General features: G+C 42.0%; 1 protein-coding gene across 1 annotated transcript in view; it reads left to right on the top strand.

Moving 5' to 3' along the window:
- Positions 1-444: 444 nt before the first annotated feature.
- The window catches only part of LOC139640516 (metabotropic glutamate receptor 8-like), a 28,295-nt gene continuing 2,484 nt past the window's right edge, over positions 445-26,255 (top strand). The window contains exons 1-3 of the mRNA XM_071514687.1: positions 445-517; positions 1,745-1,944; positions 3,095-4,030. Of these exons, the coding sequence (XP_071370788.1) occupies positions 445-517; positions 1,745-1,944; positions 3,095-4,030 (1,209 nt within the window). The remainder of the gene's footprint in view (positions 518-1,744; positions 1,945-3,094; positions 4,031-26,255) is intronic.

Here is a 26,255-nt window from a genome sequence, read left to right as displayed (position 1 = left end):
ATGGGAAACAGTGCAATTAAGCAAATTTAAGGAAAACCAAGATTTTAAGCCTCAGTACCAGACCAAAATGACCTTTTAAGATGGATATTTTTTTTTGCAGTATGCTGCAGATTTAATAACACACGTCTCTGCAGAGATGGTTTTTAATAACGCTCTCCCATCTCACCGGTGGGTGGGTGTGAACAGCGCCGGAGAGCCAGGTGACGGGGGAGGAAAAGCGAACGTGGCAGGAAGGGTTTTGTCATTTCTGGAGCCGTTTCCATGACAAGCCGGCAGGAAAACGGCTGTGATGACACGAGTCGAGTTGAGAGGGAAGCTGGTGTCAAGCTGACAGCAAAACCCGAGTGGATTTTACAGGAAAAAAAAAGATAGGAAGTAACAGGTTACTTTATTAAAAAGCAATAGAAAGCAAGAGCCGGAAGCCTTTTCGTCTTTGTTGACACGATGCTGTATGAGCAGCAGGCGGCTCGCTGGGCGCCGGGGGTCACAGGAGCAGCTGGTGACCGGGAGGTTGTCGGTTTGAATCCCCAGACTGTCTCTGCCGTCCCTTGTCTACTGCTGCAGAAGTGCTGTTGGGCAAATTAAGGCAGCCTCCTTTAACTCTGCTCCTAAACTGTGGAACACCCAAAGAATATTATATATCGGCAGGCTCTGAAAGAATGAAAGAAATTCATACATAGGATCAACTTCACTGTTTCTATTTGTCTAAAAAACTAATTTCAAGCATTTAAGCAGAAGCCTTTAGATCAGAACGGCTTTAAGAGAATAAAAAACACAGAACATTCAGTCAGGTGGGTCCAGTTTTTTCAGCTTAGCTTTCAAGTCTTCATTTTCATCAATCAATCAATCAAACTTTATTTATATAGCACATTTCAAACAAGTCAAATGCAATTCAAAGTGCTTTACAAGTGATTGACAAAACATAGGATGTTTAAAAATGGATTTAGAGACTAATGCAAACCAAAACATCCAAAAAAAAAACAAAAAGTTAATTGAATAAGACAACAATAAAAGATGGGTAGTTAAGATAATAAAAGATAAACAAGAAAAGATAATACGAGCAATAAAAATAACAATAAAAATTTAATTATGAAATACTTCACAAAATAAATTGATTACAGTAAAACAGTAAAATGTTAATAAAATAAAATAGAATAAAATAAATAATAATGATCAACAGTGAAATGTTGATAAAACAAAATAGAAAAAATAAATAATTTTATCAGTTTAATTTGATTGTGTCCTTTTAATGCAATTCACTTTGTCTATTTATTTGCATATTCTTATCTTTATATTTTTACTCGATTTGTTTCTTTCAACGCAATGCATCTTGCTTGTTCTTTTATATATATATATATATATATATATATTTTTTTTTTTTTTTTTCTTTTATCTGATTGATTGTAAAGCACTTTGAGCTGCATGTTGTGTATGAAAGGTTCCATACAAGTAAAGGTTATTATTAAAGGAGAACACCAGTCTCATTTAGAGTTAAAGTCTATTTACTTCTGTCTACGACTAGTTTACATTTTGTTTACACATTGTTTTTTAAAATCCAAACTTTACAGTGTCAAACCGAGCTTGAAATGAACTGCTGGATGTGACAGTAAAGTGTTTTGAGGATTATTTCCTGGAGGAGACGATGAAATGAGGAGGAAACACAAACTTTGACCAAACCAAATGAAGACTTGTGATGGATTCTCTCGCTCTGTAGAAGTTATTTTTCATAGTTTTTTCGTTTCAGCGTGCAGCAGCATCCTGTTCCACCTCCTGATCGTTTCACTTTCTGTCTTTTTTTTTACAGGAAGCGCCGGGACTCCCGTCATGTTCAACGAGAACGGCGACGCCCCCGGACGCTACGACATCTTCCAGTACCAGATCAACAACCGCTCCACAGCAGAGTACAAGGTCATCGGCCGCTGGACCAATCAGCTGCATCTGAACGTAAGGAGCGCCGAGCTGTCGGGTCCTGGATGAGGAAACCTTTATTTTGTCAGGATCTGTCAGACGCTGAGTCGGCCGGATGAAACAGATGATTAGTCATTCAATGCAAATATTTTGACAAAGACGTGGGAGCTGAGTGAGATGATGGGGATTTTAACACCGTGATAGAGTGTGATGACGGGGTCAGTAGTCATGATGATGATGTGGAAGCTGATGCTAATGATGGTTTTGATGATGCTGATGATTTTGGATGATGGTGAATGTGAATGTGTTGTATGTCCACTATTTTCTGTGCAGACGTGGAAAACTAAATTTGCCTGGGAACAGTAGACGGTACTGTATGATCTCACACAAATACGTGAAATGAACACAAACTCTGAAACGCCAATTTACGAGCTGTGGAAATTATGTAAAAATAATGTTTATGTTCCAAAGGTCGGCTAACGGTTCAGTTTAGGCAAGAAAAACAGCTTGGTTGAGGTTTGGGAAAGGCTTTGGTCAGTTAGGGTTAGGGATAGTTTAAGAAAAACTTAAAATGATGGAGACGGATGTATTAAAAATGAAATTGTGACAATAGTCGTGTCTCCTTCACATAACTGTAGGGCTGCAACAATTTTTTTTCCTTGTCGATTAATCTGTCGATTATTTTCTCAATTAATGGATTAGTTGTTTGGTCTATAAAATGTCAGAAAATGGTGAAAAATGTGGATCAGTGTTTCCCAAAGCCCAAGATGACGTCCTCAAATGTCTTGTTTTGTCCACAACCCAAAGATATTCAGTTTACTGTCATAGAGGAGGAAAGAAACCAGAAAATATTCACATTTAAGAAGCTGGAATCAGAGAATTTTGACTTATTTTTCTTAAAAAATTACTCAAACCGATTAATCGATTATCAAAATAGTTGCTGATTAATGTAATAGTTGACAACTAATCGATTAATTGATTAATCGATTAATCGTTGCAGCTCTACATAACTGTTTCATAACTGTAACACTTTATGTGCCACCAACACGTAATTTGGTTTTAACGAGTCAAGTTCATGTCACGTATTTTTGGATGATCGCGACAATGATGATGATAATAATGATGATGAATGTAGACCAGCCCGGTTGACCCCCCACCTCCCCTCTGCCCTCCCCCCCCCCCCCAGATGGAGGCCCTGCAGTGGGCCGGCGGTGACCCGTCGGTCCCGGCCTCGGTGTGCAGCTTGCCCTGCCAGACGGGCGAGAGGAAGAAGGTGGTGAAGGGCGTCCCGTGCTGCTGGCACTGCGAGCGCTGCGAGGGGTACCACTTCCAGGCCAGCGAGTTCACCTGCGAGCTCTGTCCCTACGAGCGCCGGCCCGACCGCAACCGCACCGGCTGCCAGCCCATCCCCATCATCAAGCTGGAGTGGCACTCCCCCTGGGCCGTGGTGCCCGTCTTCATCTCCATCCTGGGCATCGTCGCCACCACCTTCGTCATCGTCACCTTCGTGCGCTACAACGACACGCCCATCGTGCGCGCCTCGGGCCGCGAGATGAGCTACGTCCTGCTGACCGGCATCTTCCTGTGCTACGTCATCACCTTCCCCATGATCGCCGCGCCCGACGTCGCCGTCTGCTCCTTCCGCCGCATCTTCCTGGGCCTCGGCATGTGCTTCAGCTACGCCGCGCTGCTCACCAAGACCAACCGCATCCACCGCATCTTCGAGCAGGGGAAGAAGGCGGTGACGGCGCCCCGCTTCATCTCGCCGGCCTCCCAGCTGGTCATCACCTTCTCGCTCATCTCCGTGCAGCTGCTGGGCGTCTTCGTGTGGTTCGCCGCCGACCCGCCGCACACCTTCGTGGACTACGGCGAGCAGCGCACGCAGGACCCCCAGAACGCTCGCGGCGTGCTGAAGTGCGACATCTCCGACCTGTCGCTCATCTGCTCGCTGGGCTACAGCATCCTCTTGATGGTCACATGCACTGTTTACGCCATCAAGACGCGGGGCGTGCCAGAGACCTTCAACGAGGCCAAGCCCATTGGATTTACTATGTACACTACCTGCATCATATGGCTGGCCTTTATACCCATCTTCTTCGGGACGGCGCAGTCGGCGGAGCGGGTGAGTGTGTCTCCTTGATAAATTATGCACGGTGATGTTTTATGTAACATTCATCCCTCAAGGAATGTTTATATATGGAAACATGCTGCACGCTGTCAGCAGGATCCACCGTGTACAGTCCAGCTCTGAGTGGCAGCCTACTGTACATCTTTATGTAATACAGATGGTGCCAGTGTTAGAGGCCTCTGTGCTTTCTGCAGTACAGCTCCAGTGTTCAGGAATTTTAAAAATGTGTTTTCTTTTCAGCCGTTATTATAAAGTGCAAAGACATTTCAGACGCTGCAGCAGCTGCAGGATAGATGCAAGATGGGGACTTTTTGATGGCTATAGTGTATAAACAGATACACATTGGGCCTCATGCAGCAACATTCTCTTAAATTTCTCTTATATTTTCTCTTAATTTTCTGTTAAGAGAAAAAATAAGAGAAGTCAACTCCAAATCTGCTCTTACCCAGGTGCTGAATGATGAATCCCACTTGATCATAAATTGGAGGCGCATGGCCGATTGTTTGTTATTAGCATAGGTAACGCCCCCTAAACACCATATAAGGGCAGGTGTGCCGTGGAGAGGCGCTCTTGGCGATCTGAACCAGCTCAGCAGCCGTTCATCCGTCTCATCAGATAGATCTGATCGTTCTCTGTAAGGTCTGGATGGACAAAGCATCTCAGAGCAGCATGTAAGCCATTCAGAAGCTGAATGCACCCAATATCATCCAAGGGTTTTTATAGTCTTAATTGGGATCAATGGACCAATAGTATTTCTTTAGCCCACAAATTTAATAATCCAATCATTATAATTACTCTAAAACATATAATAATCTAAATTTGATTATATGATATTCATGCGTTTTTTTTTGTTTCCTTGCGTCGGACAAACAATTCATGGACTGTGAAAACGAGATGTTTTTTTCTTATCTTTGTAAGAGTCTCTCAGCCACTCGTAAAATTTTCTGTTACCTAAGAGAAGAGCAAAAATAAGAAAACATTGGTGAATCCCAGAAATCAGTGGGTACTAACAAAATAAGAACAAATCGTGGATACAAAGAAAAATACGAGAAAATTTGTTCATATATCGCTTCCTGCATGAGGCCCAGTGTATGTCTCAAGTCTTTGGCGGACCTGAACTGCATCAGTAAACAATACATGCGTCCGATCACAAGCCAGGCTGCCCCTCCGCGGGCCGACCCAGTTGGTTGTTGAACCTCCTGGACAGTGAAGCCACATGACGACCTGACGCTGCTGTTTCTATCACATGAATCTTACATACTGTGGGGAAAATAGCGGTTAGAAATCTCGGCTCACCCTGTAAGAGCTGGTGAACTGAGAAGTGCGGAGCCCGGGAGCGGCCATTGGGAGAGAAAAAAAGTTATATTGAGTCCATGATTTACTGCACCGTGCGTCACGTTTTAGTTCATTCGTGCGCACGAGATACAATTTGTTCCCTCGATTTCGTTAAACTGCAGTTTAGGAAAAAATGCAACTTAAAAGGAACCTTTTAGGTATTGCAGATAGGCCTAGTAAGGATTTGGTATGTTAATATCCATTGTCTGTTTACACTGAATAGGCAAATCCTCCAAATATTGCAACATATTTAGCCACTTAACCTTCAGGCCATGTAAACACAATCAGGTGCTGCAACACACCCAGGACAGGCCACATTTAAACATGATCACCAATATGTGACTGACTCTTTATAAGCTCGTGAAGAGTGCATGTATTATACATCGAAAGCACCATATCGCTATTTCGAGGACACGTTTTGGCAATTTGTGCACGTAAAGAGGAAATCGAGGGAACGAATTGTATCTTGTGTGCAGGAAAAAATAAAACGAGAGCTTGAATTGCATATTGTGTACGTTACAGTAAATCGTGGCCACGACATAAATTATTTTTCTCCCAATGGCCACTCCCGGGCTCCGTAGAAAACATAGAAACATTACCTGCTAAGAATAACTTTTACAATCTCTTAACATGCTGTGTGATAAAGCGTTAGCATGCGCACCGGACAGAGCGATCTACGGAGCCCCGGAAGTGACATTTTTTGTGCATGCCAGGTCTCTTATTTCTCCACTATTTCAGTTTTGCAAGTGTTTAAACTTTAGGGATGATGATACATCGGTTGGTAGAGAAACACATTTGAGTTTTCTACCAGAGCCAATCCTGGAGGTTTAGATGCTGGCGGCCAATCAGGAGCCTGGATTTTGGACCCTGGGAAGTTACTGTAAAGCTTTCTGGGAGAGCTCTGGGAAACAGTGAATACTTGCTGTGATATTGAGTCGGCTATATTGGCTTCTGACTGGACGACTGTTCAGTGATGCAGCTCAGGTGAGGAAATACCCGCAGCATCAGCGTGGGATTGGCCGGAAACACACACACACACACACACACACACACACACACCAGAGACAAACCAGGTTTAGTTTGATCAGTGTTCTGTCGGTGTGTGGACTTCATGGTGTGTGTGAGAGAGAGAGAGAGAGAGAGAGAGAGAGAGAGAGAGAGCAGTAGAAAGAGATAAGGAGAGTGAATGTGTGTTTGTGAGGTAGGAGTATGGATGTGATTGTGTGTGTGTGTGTGTGTGTGTGTGTGTGTGTGTGTATATGTATATATATATGTGTGTGTGTGGGTTGATCCACAGAAATGACAATATCTGATATATTGATCTGAAATATTGATCGGCTCCTATTGGTTACATCTGACACTGAGGCCTTTAACACACTGGCCGGGATTGATTGCTAATGAATTAGTTTCTAATCAAATCTAATCAGACCCTCGACTGCTCTCCATCCACCCAACAGAAACCTCATCACAGCTGAATCAAACTGAGCTTATTCAACATTTTTTTGGGTTTATTTTGCTGTAACTGAGCTGCCAGATGGAGGATTTTGCTCATTATCTTCTCTAAAGGAAGATCTGGTTAAAATCAGAGGATTTGACACACAGGTGGTGTGAATTACTGAGATTTTTTAATATTTTTTTATGAGTCTCCTTGCTGTGCTACAGTTGAGATACTGATGATATGGAGTGTTGTTTTTTGGGAGAGAGAGAGAGACTTGAAGTGATAATCTGTGAGTTTAATTTTGTCTCCGTCTTTGCTGCGAAGTGTTTCTGCTCTGCACTTCCCACAGATCACCTGTCAATCAAACAGTGTGGGGGGCGGAGCTTGGATTCTCTGTTGCTGTAGTTTGAGTTTCTCTTTTCTCTGTCTGTTCAGCCATGGTGGCTATCGCTGCTCATGCTAACTACCCACCCAGTGAGCACCAACCGGGATTTCAACGTTGATTTCTAGTTGAAAACTGGGTGATATTCGGTCTGAACGTCTCAGACCTCTTTTCTCCCTCTTTTCAACCAGCTAAAATGCGGTTACAACATCAACGTGTCACAAAACACAAATTTATTTAATCATTTGATAATTTGTTCAGTTGTAGCTTGAAAGAGAGATAATATTGATTAGTGTGAATGTATTTCTCCAAAGTCATATGGCACTGGTAGGTGAAATGTGGACTACACGAAGACGTAATTTCAACGCATTTAATGTTTCATTTAAAATGTCATAAATATGGAACTATACAGGCTGTGTGCTGCCAACAAGAAGCTTCAGGACATGGTAATGGGAGCACTTCTATACATTAATGTAAAATAAGAAATTGCGCTTACAGCTATAACGCGCATGAGCAAGTACTGAGGTGGTCCAGCTTCAACTACAACTGACACTGACATAGTTAAGTGGTGTATATACTAAGGGTTATATACTAAAATATTTAATGCAAAATGCAGCACGCTCTGGTAGCCTACTGGTTAAGATGCAAACCTCATAACCGCAACGTCTGCGGTTTGAATCCGGCTGTGGACTTTTGTTGCATGTCTCCCCCCATCTCTCTCTCTCCCTTTATTTTTCCTGTCTTTGAACATTGAACGTTCACATTTAGACCATATTTCACCGGTGTAATATCCCAGTGAAATATGGTCTAAATGTGAACGTTCAATCAACGTCTTCAAATAGTCGGTGAAAAAACTTTCACTTTTGAACCTGTTTTGAACGTCTTTTCACCGGTGACCATAGTCATTTTTTAAACGTCGTTTCAACAGAAAAATGCTCACTGGGCAGTTCTTCTTCTTCTGTTGATTCCAAACAAACCGGAAACGTAAAACGCATCACTTCCTGTGCGGCAGAGGATTTTTCCCAGGAAAGAGCAACCAGACACCGGACCAGATAACACAAAACAACTCTGAGTCTGTGAATTTCACCAAACAAGACCTTGAAAGTCATTGAAAAGTGCTTGAATTTGATGTTCGAGTGAAAGTGGAAACCCTGGAACATATCATGAACATATCAGTCTACATACAGACAGCAGACTAGGCCTGTATCTATATGATATCAGTGATATGAGTGTTTGATGTGGTGCAGGTCAGGCTGGTTTTCAGGGAGCAGAGAAGTGATGAGCTCATGGATCCTCAGATAACCTGATCCACAGTTATTCTGTGAAATCAATACAGGTGGAAACACGAACAAAGCAGCTGGTGAAGGAGAACAGAGCAGCAGGACTGGAACAGACAGTGCAATTAAAACACGCCAAGAAAGAAATATGTTCTCCCTTTTCACCGTGGCACTTCCCATACAAACACGTTTCATAAAAGTCATAAGAGGAACAGCTTTCTATGATTTATATGTTTTGTGTTTATTTATATGACACCTAGAAGTTTAATAGTATGGAAGTGGCAACTTATAAGCTTTTAAGCCGTATATAACTTACAAGATTCACACAACATTCATAGTAGACTTTGGTAAAGTCTCACTTATAGGTGGCTTATGCATTAGCCTATTTGCCACTTGTATATAGTGAGGAACATGCTGTAGCTTGACATATGAAAGGCAAAGAGGATTACTCCCTACAGGAGCATATTATTATAATTATTATTACTGGATGGCATTAAAACTAGCGTCCCACAAAATGAATCATGCCGCCTGACAACATGCTTCACATGGAGCGGACACATGTACATTTTATAGATTTATTTATAATTGATTTAGTTCATGTCATTGTCATGGACTCTAGGTTTACAACACACATCAATGCATCACTGACTATGTTTACATGCAGTCTAATAATCAAATTAATTTCACTATTTCAGACTTATTCCCACACTGCAAAAAATGACAAGTTGTCCAGTTATTTGATCTTGTTTCCAGGCCTATCAGCTTATGTCATGATATATTTTTTAGTCAAATTCTCTCACTGCACTGGCAGATAATCTGCTGGTTTCAGTAAATTTCACTTGATTCATGCCAATATGACTTCTTTCAAGAAGTCATCACAAAACAATGAAGAAAATCTGGAAACAAGAAACTTTCTCCAAGACAATTTAAATGTTTACCAAGTAAATGAAACAAGTTACATTCTCCTGAAAAAAAAGTCAAATTTGCTGAAGCCGGTAAAATTATCTGCCAGTGCAGTGAGATCATTTCACAAAAAAAATCATAAAATAAGCTTGATAAGTCTGGAGACAAGAGAAAATAACTGAACAAGTTTGTCAGTTTTTGCAGTCCAATGTCTGGATCTCATATTATATGAACACCTGATCATTTTAGAATAAACTGATCAACGTTAATCCGGTTGAAAATTATTGAAAAATATTGATTATCCTGCTAACGATCTGCTATCATGTGGCTGCAGTCATGGAAACCTTCAGTCGGCCTTCACATCACACAAACAATCTGAGGGAAGAGAGTTCAGACGGGACGAGGTCTACCTCAGGTGGTTTTTACAGGAGGGAAAACTTACTGACCTGGCAGATTCTGGACGGGACTAAAATTACAGACTTCCTCCTGTAGAAGTAATCCTGTCCAAACAGCTCTTCCTAAACAGACTCAGGTATCACATAAAGCTCGCTGGCGTTTTTTCCCCGGTTTGCTGCAGAATCGACTTTTTCTGAAACATATCTCAGGTCTGTCATAATAACTGAACCAAAGGAAACAGAACTTATTCTGCACACTCATCATATACACCACCAGTCAAAAGTCTGGACACACCACATTTTTCTTTATTTTGACTATTTTAGAATAATAGTAAAGACATCAAAACTATGAAATAACACAAATGGAACCAAAATAAAGTGTTAAACAAATCAAAACTATCTTATATTTTAGATTCTTTAAAGCCCTTTGCCTTTCTTTCTTTCTTTCTTAGGATCCCCATTAGCATCAGCATAAGCATTGGCTATTCTTCCTGGGGTCCACCACACATACAGTCATACACACTTATACACACTATAACCACATAAACACAGCTCATCTCATTGAATTAACAATCAAGTACAAGAGAAACAATATTGTCATCCAGACATCAAGCCAAACACAAAAATTATAAATCAATCACAATTCCACAAGAATTAATAGCAAACTTGTAAATCCTTGTCTGTATGACCTTCTTAAATTATATATTTATCCATCCTGCGCTTTCACACATGTAATTCCAAGAAACCAGGATATTAAAATACATTTCTCATTCTCTGCCAAGGGGATTTCTACTTTCACCCAGGTATACATTTTATTTCCTACACCATTTATTCCCTAGTTTACTCACACACAATTCAATTATGGTTCCTGAAGTATTTGAAGATGCTGTTTTAACAAATTCCACCTGACCATGGCTCTGTACACAACAGGTTTCTGTATCACACTTGTTTTCGCTTTAGGTGGCATGAACCTTCTTTCTGTTGCATATCGTGTTTGATAATTGTGTTTGAGCAAACTGAGAGAATAACCTTTCATATAATATCTTTGGCGATCGTGTCACCATTACATTTCTAACTTTCTAAATTTCTAAGTTTAACTAAGCATAGGAGGATCTCTGACTGACAGTTAGCCAACTCAGACTGTCATGCATGTCTATTGCCTTGATGGAAAGGCAAAGGCTTTGGAAAGAAATTCATACATAGGATCAACTTCACTATTTATATTTGTCTAAGAAACTTAATTTCAAGCATTTAAGCAGAAGTCTTTAGATCAAAATGGCTTTAAGAGAATGAGAAACACAGAACATTCAGTCAGGTGGGTCCAGACTGTTGACTGGTAGTGTAGTTCATCATATAAGGAACAATAAAACATTAAATTAATTTTCTGTTTTTCCCAGATCACACAGCAGAGGGATTGTCTCTACAGATCTGTTTTCTTGCAGATATCTGTGTTGTGTGGGAGCTCGGAGGGTCCAGGCTGTTAATTGCAGACTCGCTGTAAAACACAACAAACACCTCGGGTCTGATTCATTATTCATTGGACCGATGCGTCTGCTCAGCTCTGCGCTAACCGTCCAGCTGTGGTGAACGCTATTGACTTTCCATCAGCCTGCTGTGGAACGGACGCTCCAATCCCGTCCCTACGCTCTGTAAACATATGCAAATAGTGATACGCTTCATATCACCAGACGCAGAAAATCAATAAACAGCTGTAGCCTATGTCAAGTAAAATCTAAAATTCTGATCCAAGCCCAGCTCTCTTTCACGTCTGACTTCATTTATTCGGAGGAAAGCTGCAGCCAAAGTGTTTCTGCTGCTGGAAACTTTGTAAACTGTAAAGCAGTGCTGCCAACACTTTTCCAAGGAAAGTAGCTATTGGCTGCTCAAAAAGTCGCCGGATGACGTCATGCACTAATTTGCATATCAATATATAACCTACAGTCCCCGCTCTTAGCAGTGGAAGGGGGTTGCGCTGTGTTTGGCATGAGCTGTAACCATCACACCTGTTTGGTTTAGACAAACAAGAAGGGGAAATCTGTATCAGCGATGTCAATCTGTCGCAAAAAAATACTTCAGGAATTCAACACATTAATGTTGTTCCCCGTGGTCAGAAAAATTTGGCAGATTTGTCACTAGTCGCTTTTGAGAAATAAAGTTGGCAGGAGTCTGAAAAGTCACTAAATCTGGAGACAAAGTCACCAAGTTGGCGACAGCGGTGTGCAGCCAGGCAGAAATCTGTTTTGTCCGCTGATGATGCATTTTATTTAAAACACACTTTTAATTTAAAGTGTGTAAAATCTCAAGTGCAAGGTCTCAGTGTGGTGCTGGAAAAACGAGTGCAGATCTGCACAGTAGTGCGCCGCTTTGAGGTGTAACCGATGCTGTTGAGATCATTTAGTCGTGTAGCAATTTTGAGGTATTAGCTGTTTACTGTGACAATCTCTCCTGTTGTGAAATGTGCACCGACTACTAACTAAATACAAGCTTTAGACAACATAATACTACTTGAATATATTCATCTTAGAGCAGCAATAACAACCCGCATTCATAAAAACGTAGCGAGCTAGCATTAGCAAGCTAGCAAACATTTCCATCTCCCATTAGATCAATCTCTGAACCCATCGTCTATCGGTCTGACAACAATTAGACTCTGGGGGCGACGGACAATATTTGGGGGTTTCCGGTGTAGCCAGCGGACATCCGGACCAAGACTTCCTCTTCCGTGTGCCGGTCATTGTTTACAGTCCGATTAGCAACTTGAGACACGAGAATGGAGTCGGAGTTGAGAGACGACGTCTGCTGTGCAGATATCTGTTTATAGAGATTAGCCGAAATGTCGTCTGGACCTAAAACACCTACAAAAAGTATCGATGTTTGTGTTTTGTGTGGAGAAACGTTCGACTCTCGTATCTCAAGTTGCTAATCGGACTGTAAACAATGACCGGCGCACGGAAGAGGAAGTCTTGGCCCGGATGTCTGCTGGCTACACCGGAAACCCCCAAATATTGAGATTGCCATTAGATAATCCATACTGTCCATAATATCTCACTGTTACGTTTCTCTGTCCAGTGACCCGACACTGTGCTTCATCCTGTCAAGGCAGCTCATCCTCAGAAAGCAAACAAACCCTCACAAAGTTCACTCACTGAATAAACGCAGAGGGTTTGGGGGGGATGTGGGGGGGGCTTTTCCCTGGAAAGTCTGGAGAAGGGCTTTGAATTCAGTCCTGGAGGAAAACCGGAGCCAATGCAGAGAAGCCAGAAGGACTCTACAGCATTTGCTCAGCACTCTGGTGCCCAAGTCTAACTATTAGTCAACAGACGGGCAGCCAATGATCTTTCCACAAGACGGACTAGCTGTCCAAATCTTAAACGGTCTACAGACCCAATTAATCTTGTTGTTTGGCATTTTAAAAGTTGGTGAGGGAAAAAAATCACAAGTACAAGATTAAGCTGGAGGAAGACAAACATGGAACACCCAGAGAGTTACGGCCGTATCTTTCCCCTAAAAATTAAATCTAAGAATTAACCAAAATGAGTCAAATTCATCAGAAATTTGAATATTAATGATAAAATGTACATAATGATATTGACACATGAAGCAGGGTGCAAGGAACAGACAAGTTATTCATTGTCTTGACAGATTTGGGTTGGTGTTTTGTTTTTAATTTTTTATATTTGAAGAGAGAAGATGGAGTAAATCCCTGGAGGGGAATCCAAATATCTTCCAGACAGACATCGCTTCTTACATTAAATTAGGAGAAGTAGGAATCTCCTCTTCAGGAGCATGTGTGTGTGTGTGTGTTAATTACAAACTAGCAGGCTGGTAGAAGAGAATAGAATGAGAGTCTATGGAGTCGAGTCATGAGGAACCAGCGACTGTAATCAGCTGTTAAACTCTTCCACCGCAGCCAAGCTTTGTTCAAACCCACAGAACTTTATTTTAAATTCTAGTGAAGATCCAAAGGTTTCCAAAGACACCAAACATGTCAGGCTGAATTACAGGGAAATGTGTAGAAAATGATGTAATGGTGCAGCCATAAATAATGCCGTCTTGGATTTGAATATTTCACTCAGTATCAGCAGCTGTAGCTTCAATGAAGCGTTGGAACGAACAGATACAGAATACAGACGTGACGTTTTTGTACAGTATGGGAAAAAATAATTTGATTTTGAAGGTACTTGAGGGGAAATTTAAGCGGAAAGTCAGGGTGCAAGGGGTTAAAAAAAATACTGTTTTTGACACATTTAACGGACAGGTTGTGATTAAAATTCATTTCAATTTTTTGACATTTGGCTGAAATTTGAATATTGAAATTGTTTCCGGCAGCCAAGTGTTGTCAGTACTTCACTGCAGGATTAGGACACTCTTTGGGAACAACTTTCCAGTGCAAACTTGAGTTTTGCCGATTCACTACAAACTTTTGACTTGCGGTGGATTTATTCACAAATACTTTCCACTTTGCACTTTCCTCTCACCATGCAATCCCGACTCCTCCTCTCCCTGGCAGGCTCCTATGATTATTTGACTTTTTTCTTCATTTTTTTTCCAACTATCAACTGAGGAGCTGAGGACTCCATAATGCCATATATCCACTTTTGAAAAAAAAACAATCATTACCTGGAGTTTCATCATCTAGTATCTGTAAAATACAGAGTGTGTAGAGGTGAAGGGGAAGGTGGGGCCGTTATCAGTTTGCAAACCAAGGACTCAAGCTACTACTCTCCCCTAAAAAAGTACCATCATTTGTTCCAGTTTTGTGCTACCAGTACTCTTTCTGAGAGTGTGTGTGTCAAAACTTTTCACAATGATACGTCATTTGGAAACCCAAACTTTTAAATCAGTCATATGTCAGGCATGTGTCTGGCGGCGAGGCGGGGAGTCGATGCGAGTCTCTCGGAGCGGCGGACGAGGCCCGGGCGCCGTCACTCCGCTGATTAGCGCTTCTTCCCATTGATCACATCAAGCTGCGTAATCGCTGGGAAAAACGCCACGGCTCTGTCATTCCAGGAGCAGATGGCTGTCGCATCCGCCGCCGCCGCCGCCGCCGCCGCTGCCGCTCGGCTCAATACCCATGTGGAGGTGGAGGAGGGGGGTGGGGGGAGGGGAGGGGGGGGAAGCTGCACAATTAATAGCAGAGCATCCCAACCCATTACTGTTTTAAACCTCCTCTCCATCATTTCTGAATGGCTGCCACCGCTGCGAGTGGGAGTGACTTGTTCAATCGATTTCCTTTGCGAGCGGCCGGCGTCCGCTGAGCAGGAGCCGCCGCATCCGAACGTTCTCCTCTGACCGGAGAACATGGCGGCGGCGTTATCGGATGGAGACATCGGGATAGCGGCGGCATAGTTATCATCGGTGACTGCTGTCTTCCTGCTCAGTTGAACTGCCTCATCATGCGCTCGTCCAGCCAGACTCTCTCCAGGCTGCCTCCCATGCTGGATGTCTATTTGTGGAGTGAAATGTGCAGTCTGCTGTCTGCTGTCTGCTGTTTGTCATGCGATTTCCCCCTCGTTGTCCCTGAACCATATGTGTTAATATATAACATATATATATATATAATAATATATACTGATATCCAGGGTCTGATTTACCTGCTGCCAAACGCCAAATGACCGTACAGTTTGTCTTTGGTGGATAAATCAATGAGTCAACTTTTAGAGATGATTGATTTGATTTGTATCTTCCAAGAGTCCATCATCATACAAACAACACATATTAAAAACAATTATACATATAAAACATCAACATCAACAACAACAAGAAAGAAAGAGAGAGAGAAAGAGAGAAAAAAGACTGTAACATCTTAACGTCTCGGCTATATTCAGTCTTTGGTCTTTGCCTGTTCTCAAACTTTCCTGTTCTCAAACTAACTGACTGTGAGCCAATCAAATCAGAGCAAAACCCTGGCTCTGTATCAAACAGGCTCCTGATTGGCTGCCTGCTGAGGAAGCGTCTAAACTTCTGTGTCTCCGCTGCCTGGATGCTAACCAGACTAACGGTAATTGAAACATTATTCCCATCTGGCGACACAGAGCAGGTGTGAGGAAAAAAATTAAGATGAAGACAAAAAAAAAATCCATTATGTAAGTGAGTCAGCAAGTTTTAAATGAAATCTGCTGTTGTCTCTGTATTTCACACAGGATCTGATTCTATACAGGGAATAACTGTTGCTCCGGTAGAGGAGATTGGAGAATTGAGAGATTTTTTTCCGCCTATTTACAATTACTGGTAAACGTTTTATTTTCTTCGTTTTATTTCCATCATTCGTTCGTTTCCTCCGACTGGATTTCAGTGTCCCACTTGTTCAAACTGAAAGGTTTGATAAACATAAAGAAAGGGATTCACTTCAAAACAATTCAGCAGCATGACTAGTTTTTTATATATAGTCAGAATTTTGTCATTTCATTTCAGACTGTTCCTCCAGACAATGGCAGTGAATGGAGAGAGAAAGAAAAACACAATTCTCCAGTCTCCTCTACCGGAGCAACAGATCACAGAATCACTGATTTTGAGGTTTTATCATGGAGGAAGAGACACGACCCAAGACTCTAATAGAGCTACACAAACTTTTTCTAAATTTCATGTTCCATCCAATCCAACATGCAGCACTTATTTCAGTAAAACCTGGAGTTGGGGCCAAAAGAGAAAGAAACAGAAGCAAATCCAGGTCTTAGTGTCTGGTGAGCAGTGTTGGGCATGTTACTGAAAAATAGTAATTAGTTACAGTTACTAGTTACTTCTCTCAAAAAGTACTTGAATTACTTTACCAATTACTGCATAATAAAAGTAATTAGTTACCAGGGAAAGTAACTTTTGCGTTACTTTTAAATGTCTGCTTCAATTCTCTTATTACACATAGCTATATTATTTTAGTGTTGCTGTGGCACAGTGTGGGACAAGACAACTGTTAAATTTTATCTATCACTGTACCCATTATCACTATGATGAAAACTAAGTAGTGGAACAATAAAACACAATAGATATGATTTATTGTAGCCTCGACAGGCCTTCAAATCAAGCATTAGCACACTCTTCTGGAAGTGTAAAATTAAATAACAGCTGCTTCTCAGACATTTGTCGAGTTGTTTTGCTCGGTGCTTCAGATGATTAGATTTGCTCGTCTTTGATGTGGATAAAGTTTTCACACCTGCACATAGACCACAGCTCACCACTATATTTTTGTCCTTTATCTCGAGGAGGGAAAAAATAATGTCCGTATTTCCAGGACAGTAAACTGGTGCCTGAACTGTCGGCCATTGTGTGGCTGAGCTACCGGACCGGGAGTCTGTTGATTCACTTGCTCCACCGTAAAGTCGGATGATCATAAACCGGATAATCCTCTGAAGTTGTTTTCACGTAAAGTAACAAGTAACGAGCCCATTTAAATTTCAGTAATTGTAATTGCGTTATTTAATTTGAAAAAGTAATTAGTTACATTACTAGTTACCGCCAAATGTAATGGAATTACAGTAACATGTTATTCCCAACACTGCTGGTGAGGGAGGAGTTCAAAATACAATACAGTTTTAATGCAACATAACTGCTGTTTGGCAGACTGAAGTGCCTCACAGTACCATGAGTGCTTACAGTTTTAGCATTGGAGGCCCCAGTGAGAACTGAACCCCCAGCCTGGCAGTGTTAGTGCCTTGCTCGACCCGCTGAACTGCACAACCCCTCTCTCACACACACACACACACACACACACACACACAAACACTGGCCCGTCTTGTAGAAATCTCTCAAAAGGTGGAACTGGGAAGAAAGTGCAACTAAAAGAAAAATTTGGATTCAGCTCATACCTACTCATCTGTCTCCGTCCTGCACACTGGTAATATGTTCTTTTCATTTGGCCCAGGGCAGCCCCCCCCCCCCCTTTGCCTGGCGGAAAATAAAACCAGAGCTTAAATGACAGCTATGGATGGCAGGCAATAACATTGGTGGTTGGTATTGACTTTTCTCTCGACAAGTTTGAGGAGCATGAGAGAGATAAGCAGCGGAGCAAAGCTAATCGCCGCTGCCTTAGACTTTTCACAGGAGCCGGAGAATAAATTGGTAGGAGCGGGAAAAAAAGGGCATAAACAGCAAAGGCTGTACATCGTTCATCGTCCGGACACACGCCAGCGTCACGCCAGCGTCACGCCAGCTTCACGCCGGAGTCGAGTCGGAGTTAAACGGTGGACGACGACCTGTAAAAATCATCTTCAGGTGTTTGAATGAAGCTGAAGCCGAGCTGAAGCCTGTGCTGCTCCACGGGCTTTGGAAGGTGGCAGAACAGCAGAACAGCATCAGAAAAAAGTGATGATGCTGCACATTTTAGACATTTAGCTGATGCTCCTATCCAAAGCGACTTATAATGAGGTCAACAGTAGAATATGATTGATTGATTCATTTTATTCTGGTGTCATGAACCTGAAACTAAACAGTATCTTTTTCTTGTATCACAAAAAAGACAAGAAATACAACATGTATTAGACATCTAAACTAAGATAAAAAGACAAAAAAAACACTATTTCACTTATACATATAGTACACTTTTCCTTCTATTTCATGCTTCAAATAAGAAATGAGCAAACTCAGATATCTGAGATCTGAACACAAACTGTCTTCATCATTCAACCAAACACACTTCTGGATTCATTTTAGAGATTTGAATAGACGGTGCTGCAATAAACTTCAGGAGCCGGTTGCACAAAACACCTTAAGATAAGATTTTCCTTAAAGTCCGAGTTAAGGTTTCCTTAAAATAAAATCGGTTGCACAAAACACCCTTAAGTCTTCTCCTTAAAGTTTCCTTAAAATGTTCACTTAAGTATTTAAGGTTTTCTCCTTATCTTGGTCTTATACTTAAGGAGTCCCTTAAAGTTAGTTAAACTGTTAGCAGCCTTAGTAAGGAAAAAAACCTCTGGCTCTATCTTAACTGCAACATGGTTGAGTTTATGGCCATAAATGAAGAAGTTGTCGTATTTTTTTTTGACCTCTTGGATGAACCTCTCCACCAGACTTCTTGAATTAATTTTCGTTGCAATTTCCTCCCACATTCGTTGTTTTCTGTTTGCTGTTATTTGCGGATCAAATTAACTTTTTAGTATGTGCTTTTTCTTTTTTCTTTTCCTCCTCTGACCAATTTGGTGTTCTTGGTTCTTGGTCTTCTGCCATTTTTTTTTTTACTATCTATAGGCCAGGTCCCAGATCACAAGCATTTCAAGCAGCCAATAGAAAGGAGGAGGTGAAGGGTCAGAGGAGCTGGGAACAGACATAAAAATAAGCGCTTAAGGGAGGAGTGGAAGACTTTTTTTTTTTGCATATTTCTTGACGTCTGTGTTAGCAGATGAATACTCTCCCTGAGACGTGGGCTGGAGATGGCGATAATAACACAGTTAAGTATATTAATATGATAAAGTGCCTCGCCACGTAAGGTCAGAAAAGTTACATTCCCCAGAGGAGCATTTTTGGAGATGGGGCTCAAACGATGCGGGTGTGAGCCGCATCCTGATCCTCCGCGGGACGGTGCAGCAGAATATCAAAACGCCTGTTCATTATGCGAGAGAGAGACGCCGCCTCTCTCTACCTGCTCTCCTCCCCGGCCTCGCTCCCCCTCCGGCCGGCGCCCTGTGATGTGCTTATTACTCATTCTCTGCCTTCCCTCCGCGTCCCAGCTGCCGGTGCTACTGTAAATGTCAGCGAGCTTCGTGCCCCAGATTCCCGGGCTGACCTAAAAGCCGAGGCGACGGGTTCTTGGCTCCTCGCCGCTCTGAAGCCCAGCCGCCGCCGCCGTTCTGATTAAAGATCTGAGGCTGAGGCTTCTGCCGCCGCCGCTCCAGATCGAGCGAGGCCTTCGCCAGACTCCTCCCGTAGTCCGGCTTTGATCAGGCGGGAAGGGGTTCGCCGGGCCGGGGAGTTCGATTTCAAGAAGTCACGAATTCACGAAGTGAGTGTGAGCCACAGGACGGCTCTCTGTGTTCACCGTCTGATGAAAGGGAACGGAGCGACTTTTATGAAACCACAGTCGGTATAAAATAGTTTAGTTCAGTCTTTTCTGAGATTGATTTAATATTTGATGTCATACAAATCAAAACAGCACCACCGAGAATCAGGGGGGAAAACAGGGGGAAAAGGTGAGTGGGAGGATTTTCTGCCACTCGCACATCCAAAAAAAAAAGGTCAGTGCAGGTGTGTCGGAGGAATAGAATAGAATAGAATAGATTTATTTCGAACATGTTAAAAATATATACAGTACTGTGCAAAAGTCTTAGGCACATGTAAAAGAAAAAAAAGTAAAGCAAACATGCTTTCAAAAATAATTAAATGAAAAGTTTCTAAATATCAAAAAATGTACTATAAAGAGCAGTCTACTGACACACTAATGCAGAAAAAAAATGAATAAACATCTAAGACACAATTTATATAAAAACTCTTGGTGCCTAAGACTTTTGCACAGTACTGAATATATATATACATAAGAAAACAAAACAAGAATCACCAATAAAATTAACAGTAAACATATACAACAAATTCTCAACACACAACATAAATAAATAAATATTACATGTCCGAAATGGAGTAGGAAGAAGTAAAATACTTATTTGGTCCTACCCCAACTCTAAACTTAATCAATAAACTTAGAGTCCAACTATCCATCCCAGTGTCCATCATACACAACTTCAATAATTACTTCTGTGTTCATCGTCTTTATACAAACATGGAGGAGAGCAGAAGAGTTAACAATGGAAGAAACTCCCTCACTCTGCACCTTTTTATTACAGAGTTTCTGGAGTTTCTGGAGTAACGTTTCAAACACCTGGAGTTTCTTCTATTGGTTATAATCATGGCAGTAATAATAAAACAAGTGACATCTTGTTTCACCACCATGAAATAGATTTCTGTAAAAAAAGCTGAAACATTTCCACAAAAGTCCTGTCTGGGCAACATGAGTTTCAGTTGCAGTTGCCAGGAAAATAATAAATAATGATGTCACAACATCCATCCATCATTGTTATCCATCCATTGATCCAACATCCATACTTCCATCATCCACCCAGTTTTTATGCCTAGAGAGCTGCTATATGTAAAGAAACACAGTCCTGCTCCGTTTAATTCAATAGACTGTAGATTGTAGAAAATTATGGCATGATCTAAAGAGCCTGATCTGGGGTCTGTTTTGCCTTCTGGTTTGTGAACAGTCCTGTTCAGCTCAGGTACGCAACACACACAAACTTAGAATAGCAGTGTGATTTAGAGCAGTGGTTCTCAACCTTTTTCATATCAAGGACCCCTAATTTAGTCCACATTTGGGCCCCGGACCCCCCATTTGATAAGACTTTGTCTCTCAAACCCAAATATGAGAATATTTTTATTGTCAGATGTGATTTTGTCCAGAATTCCATGACTGTCTGTATTGCAGGTAGAGAGATAACAGAGAAACTATGACCAAAAAATCATCCGTCATTCTCTAATTGTGTTAACTTCTTGTAAATTAAATAATGGTGAAGTTTAACAATTCATCAATTTGCTGGGGACCCCCTGGAACTCCCTCAAGGACCCCTGGTGGTCCCGGGACCCCACATTGAGAACCACTGATTTAGAGTTTCATTTACTTCTGTCTACGTCTAGTTCTCATTTCCACCAATCACACTTTACTTATTCCAGTGTATTAAACTGTGTACTAACCTGGAAGTCTTGTGAGTTGATTAATGTAACTTGATGAGCAGCTGACAGAGGCAGTGCTGAGTGAAGTGCCATTTCACACTCTCATTCACTGAACTGATGTTATGTTGTGATGCCGATTCAAAGAAAAAACTCACACTCAACATAGACTCGTAAAATTCACATGAAAAGAACCTGAACTCTGAAGCTCCGCCTCCATGTTTCTGACAGGAATCCAGGTAGAGCTGAACAATTAATCGAAATTTTATCGAAATCGCAATATGGCCTACTGCAATTTTCAAATCGCAGGAGGTGCAATATTTGTTAAAGGTGAAATGTGTCAAAATACCATTTTAAAGTAAATATTGTGGTGCTGCAGAGATGTCCTGGCCTACACATCATATTCTACAGACTTAAGAAAACATCTTTGTTTGGTACAGATCCCCGCAAAAATCACACCATAATCATTTTAATATGTTTTTCAATGAAAATTAGAATAATGATGTAAAAATTATCATTCCCCCAAATATCGCAAATCATATCGCAATTGCAATATCAGTCAAAGTAATCGCAATTAGATATTTTTTCAAAATCGTTCAGCCCTAAATCCAGTTCAGATCAGGTTCCTCCTCCAGTAAAGGATTCTGGTCCAACAGCAGGAACTGGACCGGACATTTCCACCTGTTGGTCACATGAAAAGGTTAGCTAACGCCCCATGTGACCCCCGACCTCCACACCCTGACTCTCCACCGTCAAACTACTTCCTGTTTCCAGTCCTGTCTCCTCCAGCTGATCCTTTCCTGCTGGGAGACACATTTCTGTCTCTTTTCCTGCACGGCGCGACATATTTGCATTTTAAGACTTGTGCTCATTCATGATATTTTCCTGACAGAACAGACTCATGGCCTTCCTGCACCAGTCCCTGTTTCCACAAACGCCTCGCCAAACTCTTTCGACCTTGAATCGCACGTATCGCTGGCTTTGTAATAACAGCTTGCGGCGTCACGGCGGCATAAATCACTTCAGAGGTTGTTTTTCTCCGAGGCCCCGCAAATGGCTTTATGCTCCGGTGTCTGCGATACATTTTCATAATGACTCCTTGATGCGTCACCGGAATCGCCTCCTCGCCGCCGTTGTTCGGGCTCTCGGGGGGGAAACTCGCCATCTGTTGCCGGTTTTCCTTCTTCTGCGCGTCTTCCAAACCGAGCGGAGCCCCGCCGAGGATTCCCCGCTGTCAGTTTACCGCTCGATGAGAGGGCCATTAGCCGGGGCCTCGCCCTCGGCTTAGCGTGAGGCGGGGCGGGTTGCCATGGCTACGCGGGGGCGGTCGGCGTCGCGCGTTGGGAGCGTGTGCGCAGGTGTGTTCTGACAGATGCCGAGGGTGACGTGTGGCGAGGAAGTGAGAGGAAACAGAGGTTTGTGCTGCCTGGGTGAGCTCAGCGTGAGGGAGAGGGTTTAGTGTGTGTGTGTGTGTGTGTGTGTGTGTGTGTGTGTGTGTGTGTGGGGGTTTATCTATGAGTGTGTGAGTGTGTATGTGTGTGAATTAATCTGTGAGTATGTGTGTGTGTGTGTGTGTGCATTCATGTGTGTTTGTGTATATGCCTGTGTGTGTGTGTGTGTGTGTGTGTGTGTGTGTGTGTGTGCATCTGTGTAGGTGTGTGCACATGTTTATGTCTGAACGTGCATGTGAGAGTGCTGCATTTGCGTGTGTGTGTGTGTGTGTGTGTGCATTCACGTGTGTTTGTGTATATGCCTATGTCCAAGTGTGTGTGTCTGTGTGTGTGTGTGAGTGTACACTATGTGTGTGTGTGTGTGCATTTGTGATTTATGTAGGTGTGTGCATGTTTGTCTGAATGTAAGAGTGCTGCATTTGCGTGTGTATGCATGTGTGTATGTGTGTGTGTGTGTGTGTGTGTGTGTGTGTGTGTGTGTGTGTGATTTCCCGCAGAAAGCTGATATCTGAGGTGAAACGGTGTTTTCCTGCTGCAGTGAGCAGCAGACGGCAGATCTGACCTGTTCAGGTTTATCAGCAGCATGATGCTACAAGCACAAGTGACACTAGAGGTTCATGCATCATGTCTCTCCAACACAAGGAAATATATCGAACAGCTTTTTCAGAGGCAAAATACCATGGCAACCGTGCCAAGTCCCATGTTGGACCACTGAGTAGTTTGCAGCCACTGTAAGTGAATCAGCCAAATGACCAGTCAAGAGTGTAGATTTGAATGGGAATGAGCATCCTATCAATTCAAATTGTATGGTTTCAGCAGACTATCAGCTTGGTATTTTCAGTTGACGATCAACAAATGTTCAACAAACTATCTGTAATTTATGTCAACTAACTATAAGTTGATTGTCAAGTAAACCTGCTGAATTTTCTGTCAATAGACTGGGTTTAGGCAAATAAAACACTTGGTTAGTTCGGGTTATAGGACAGTTAGACAGTTGACTGAAAACATTCAATATGTAGGAAAGTGTTTCTCCCTGCTGATAGTTAACAGATGACAGATGACAGGTGATGAAGTCTGTTGTTTAGCACTAACCCTTGTTAGTTTATTTTTATTTCTGTGTCACGCCAAACATCTGGCCCATCCCACATGGGATTACAGGATTACAAATTTGTTTATCACATATAAATATCTTTCTTGTCAGCCTATTTTCTTCCATATCAAGTAACCGATTCCATAACTGGGCTATACATATCTTCCAGCGAGCCTCACATGGTTCCCAACCCACTATAGCTAACTTTGGTGCATAGCCTATTTGTGCACACCCAGAAAATATCTTATGGCACTGTTTTGGACTGATTCACACATAGAAGTATTTCGAAGGCCCTGAACCCCAGCAGAGTAATCAAGCACAGGACACACACACGCTTGAAAAAGTTTTGAGTATGTTTGAAAGCTCATATCCTTCAGGTTTTTACTTTTACCAATAATTCCTCCCAAGTCCCTCCCTTGTAGTCTGCTAGTGGGTTGAATGTTACTGTCTGTTGAGACAAACTGACGTGTTGAGAGTGACTGCTGAAATAAAATGTTACGAAATAATAATTGTAAATTTGGTCAAAGTTTAGGGAAGTAACGTTATAGTCATGTGTCTCCAATCCTGCTAACTAGCTAGGCTAGGTAACACTGGCTAAACCAACAGCTGTGACACTTCTTTTGTGTTGCTAGGCGGCAAAGCAGTAGATGTGTTGTGTGTGCTAGCAATCATTCAGACATTTCTTTCTCAAAAGTTGAGTCAGATTTCTTAACTCTCACTTGAGTTTCAGTCTTATATTTAGAAAGCTACAGCTAGCTGAAATGTCTCAGCAGATCTGAACTGATCTGAGCAGACTGGACTGATCGCTGTCTGTCTTCACGTCTTTCAGATTGATTGATTGATCCATAGTCATTTTCTTTTTTCTGCCAGCTGCTTTGGTTTGTTTTTTCTCCTTGTTTTTTGGAAGTCTATAAAATGATTTCTTCTCCCTCATTCTCAGCCAACCAGAAGTTAACATGGTGTTTGCAGTGTTGACAGCAGCAAGTCAGGTTAGATTTAGACGTTAGGGAGTTGTGCTGGAATTACTTACTGATCTTCCAACATGGCCGCCAGGGGGCTTTAGATGCTTCTGCAAGGCCTCTATTCTCTATTCCTTTTCATGTCAGAAACTGTTTCTGTTTGACCAGTTCAAACACAACAGACGTCAAGCAGAAATATGCTTAATTTTCTATTCCTTATGGTATATATGACAAGTTTTTGATATGTTCTGTCGGTGTCACTAAAGCCGCGGCCACACTGATCCGTCAGAAAACAGACAGAATTATTGAAGGATAGATTTCTGTCCGTTGGGCTGTTTTGGAACGTCAACGTGTTCACCGATTTAAAAAAAACAGTAGGAATGTCTCATATTTGCTAAACGGACGGTGACAAATCCGTCCGTCCAGAAAAAGTTGAACTGGGTTGAACTTTCTGTCTGCCAAAACAGACGGAAATCTGATGGAGACGGACGTGTCATCAGCGTTGCCCGGACAACGGACAGCTCTCACTGAAAATGAATTGAAATGAACGGAGAAGGACAAACACAACCAGTGTGGCCGTGGCTTTAGAGTCAGCATTCATTGCCCTGCTGAAAACTCTTTGTTTGACCTGGATCTGACCCGAGATCAGTTTAAAGACAACAGCACTAGTGATAAAGGTTATGCTATATATTGTGACAAGGGGGAATATGCTTCACCCAGAATTACTGCCTCTATTTCCCTGCCAAAGACTTTCTGTTCAACCTGGATTTGACTGCAACAAAGAAGAAAAACAGAGAGTGCTACAAAAATGGTGCAAAGTGGTTTGGCATATGTAACTGAATGAAACAAAAGTCCAAGGCACTCTTCTTTGAAAAATAGCATAAAAAGCCATTTATTTTATGGGCTCATCCTAGGGACATTTAGAAACACTCCAGTGCGTTTCGGCATTGGCCTTCATCAGGGAGTTTCAAACAATAACAAAACCAACATGAATTGTTGGAAGCTCCCTGAAGGCCAACGCCGAAACGCGCTGGAGTGTTGTAATTTCTTGGTTTTTGTTCTTTCTAATTAGTTTGTTGGGTCTTGTTTGTCTTGGTATGTCTTTGGTATTGTTTCATGCCTGTTTCTTTCCTGTTCTAACCCTGTAATTAATCCAAACTGGAGTTACGAGGTTTTCACATGACAACAGTGATTTGACACTCGCAAAGAGTTTGGTAGCGTAGACAGTGAGAGTTTACCAGCATCTGTCTGGAGGCTGCTGTTCATTTCCCCGCATGCTTATGGGATGTTAAAGACGGCCTCCAGCTGTTCCTTTGAAGCTCACCAGCCTTTCTCATTGGTCC

Source organism: Centroberyx affinis, unplaced genomic scaffold, assembly GCF_046629955.1.
Source record: "Centroberyx affinis isolate AG114_WGS23_722 - 3 ecotype Tasmania unplaced genomic scaffold, CSIRO-AGI_Caff_v1 ptg009622l_1, whole genome shotgun sequence".
Lineage (NCBI taxonomy): Eukaryota > Metazoa > Chordata > Actinopteri > Beryciformes > Berycidae > Centroberyx > Centroberyx affinis.
Note: the sequence above shows the minus strand (reverse complement) of the source record. Positions and strands in the feature narration are given on the sequence as shown.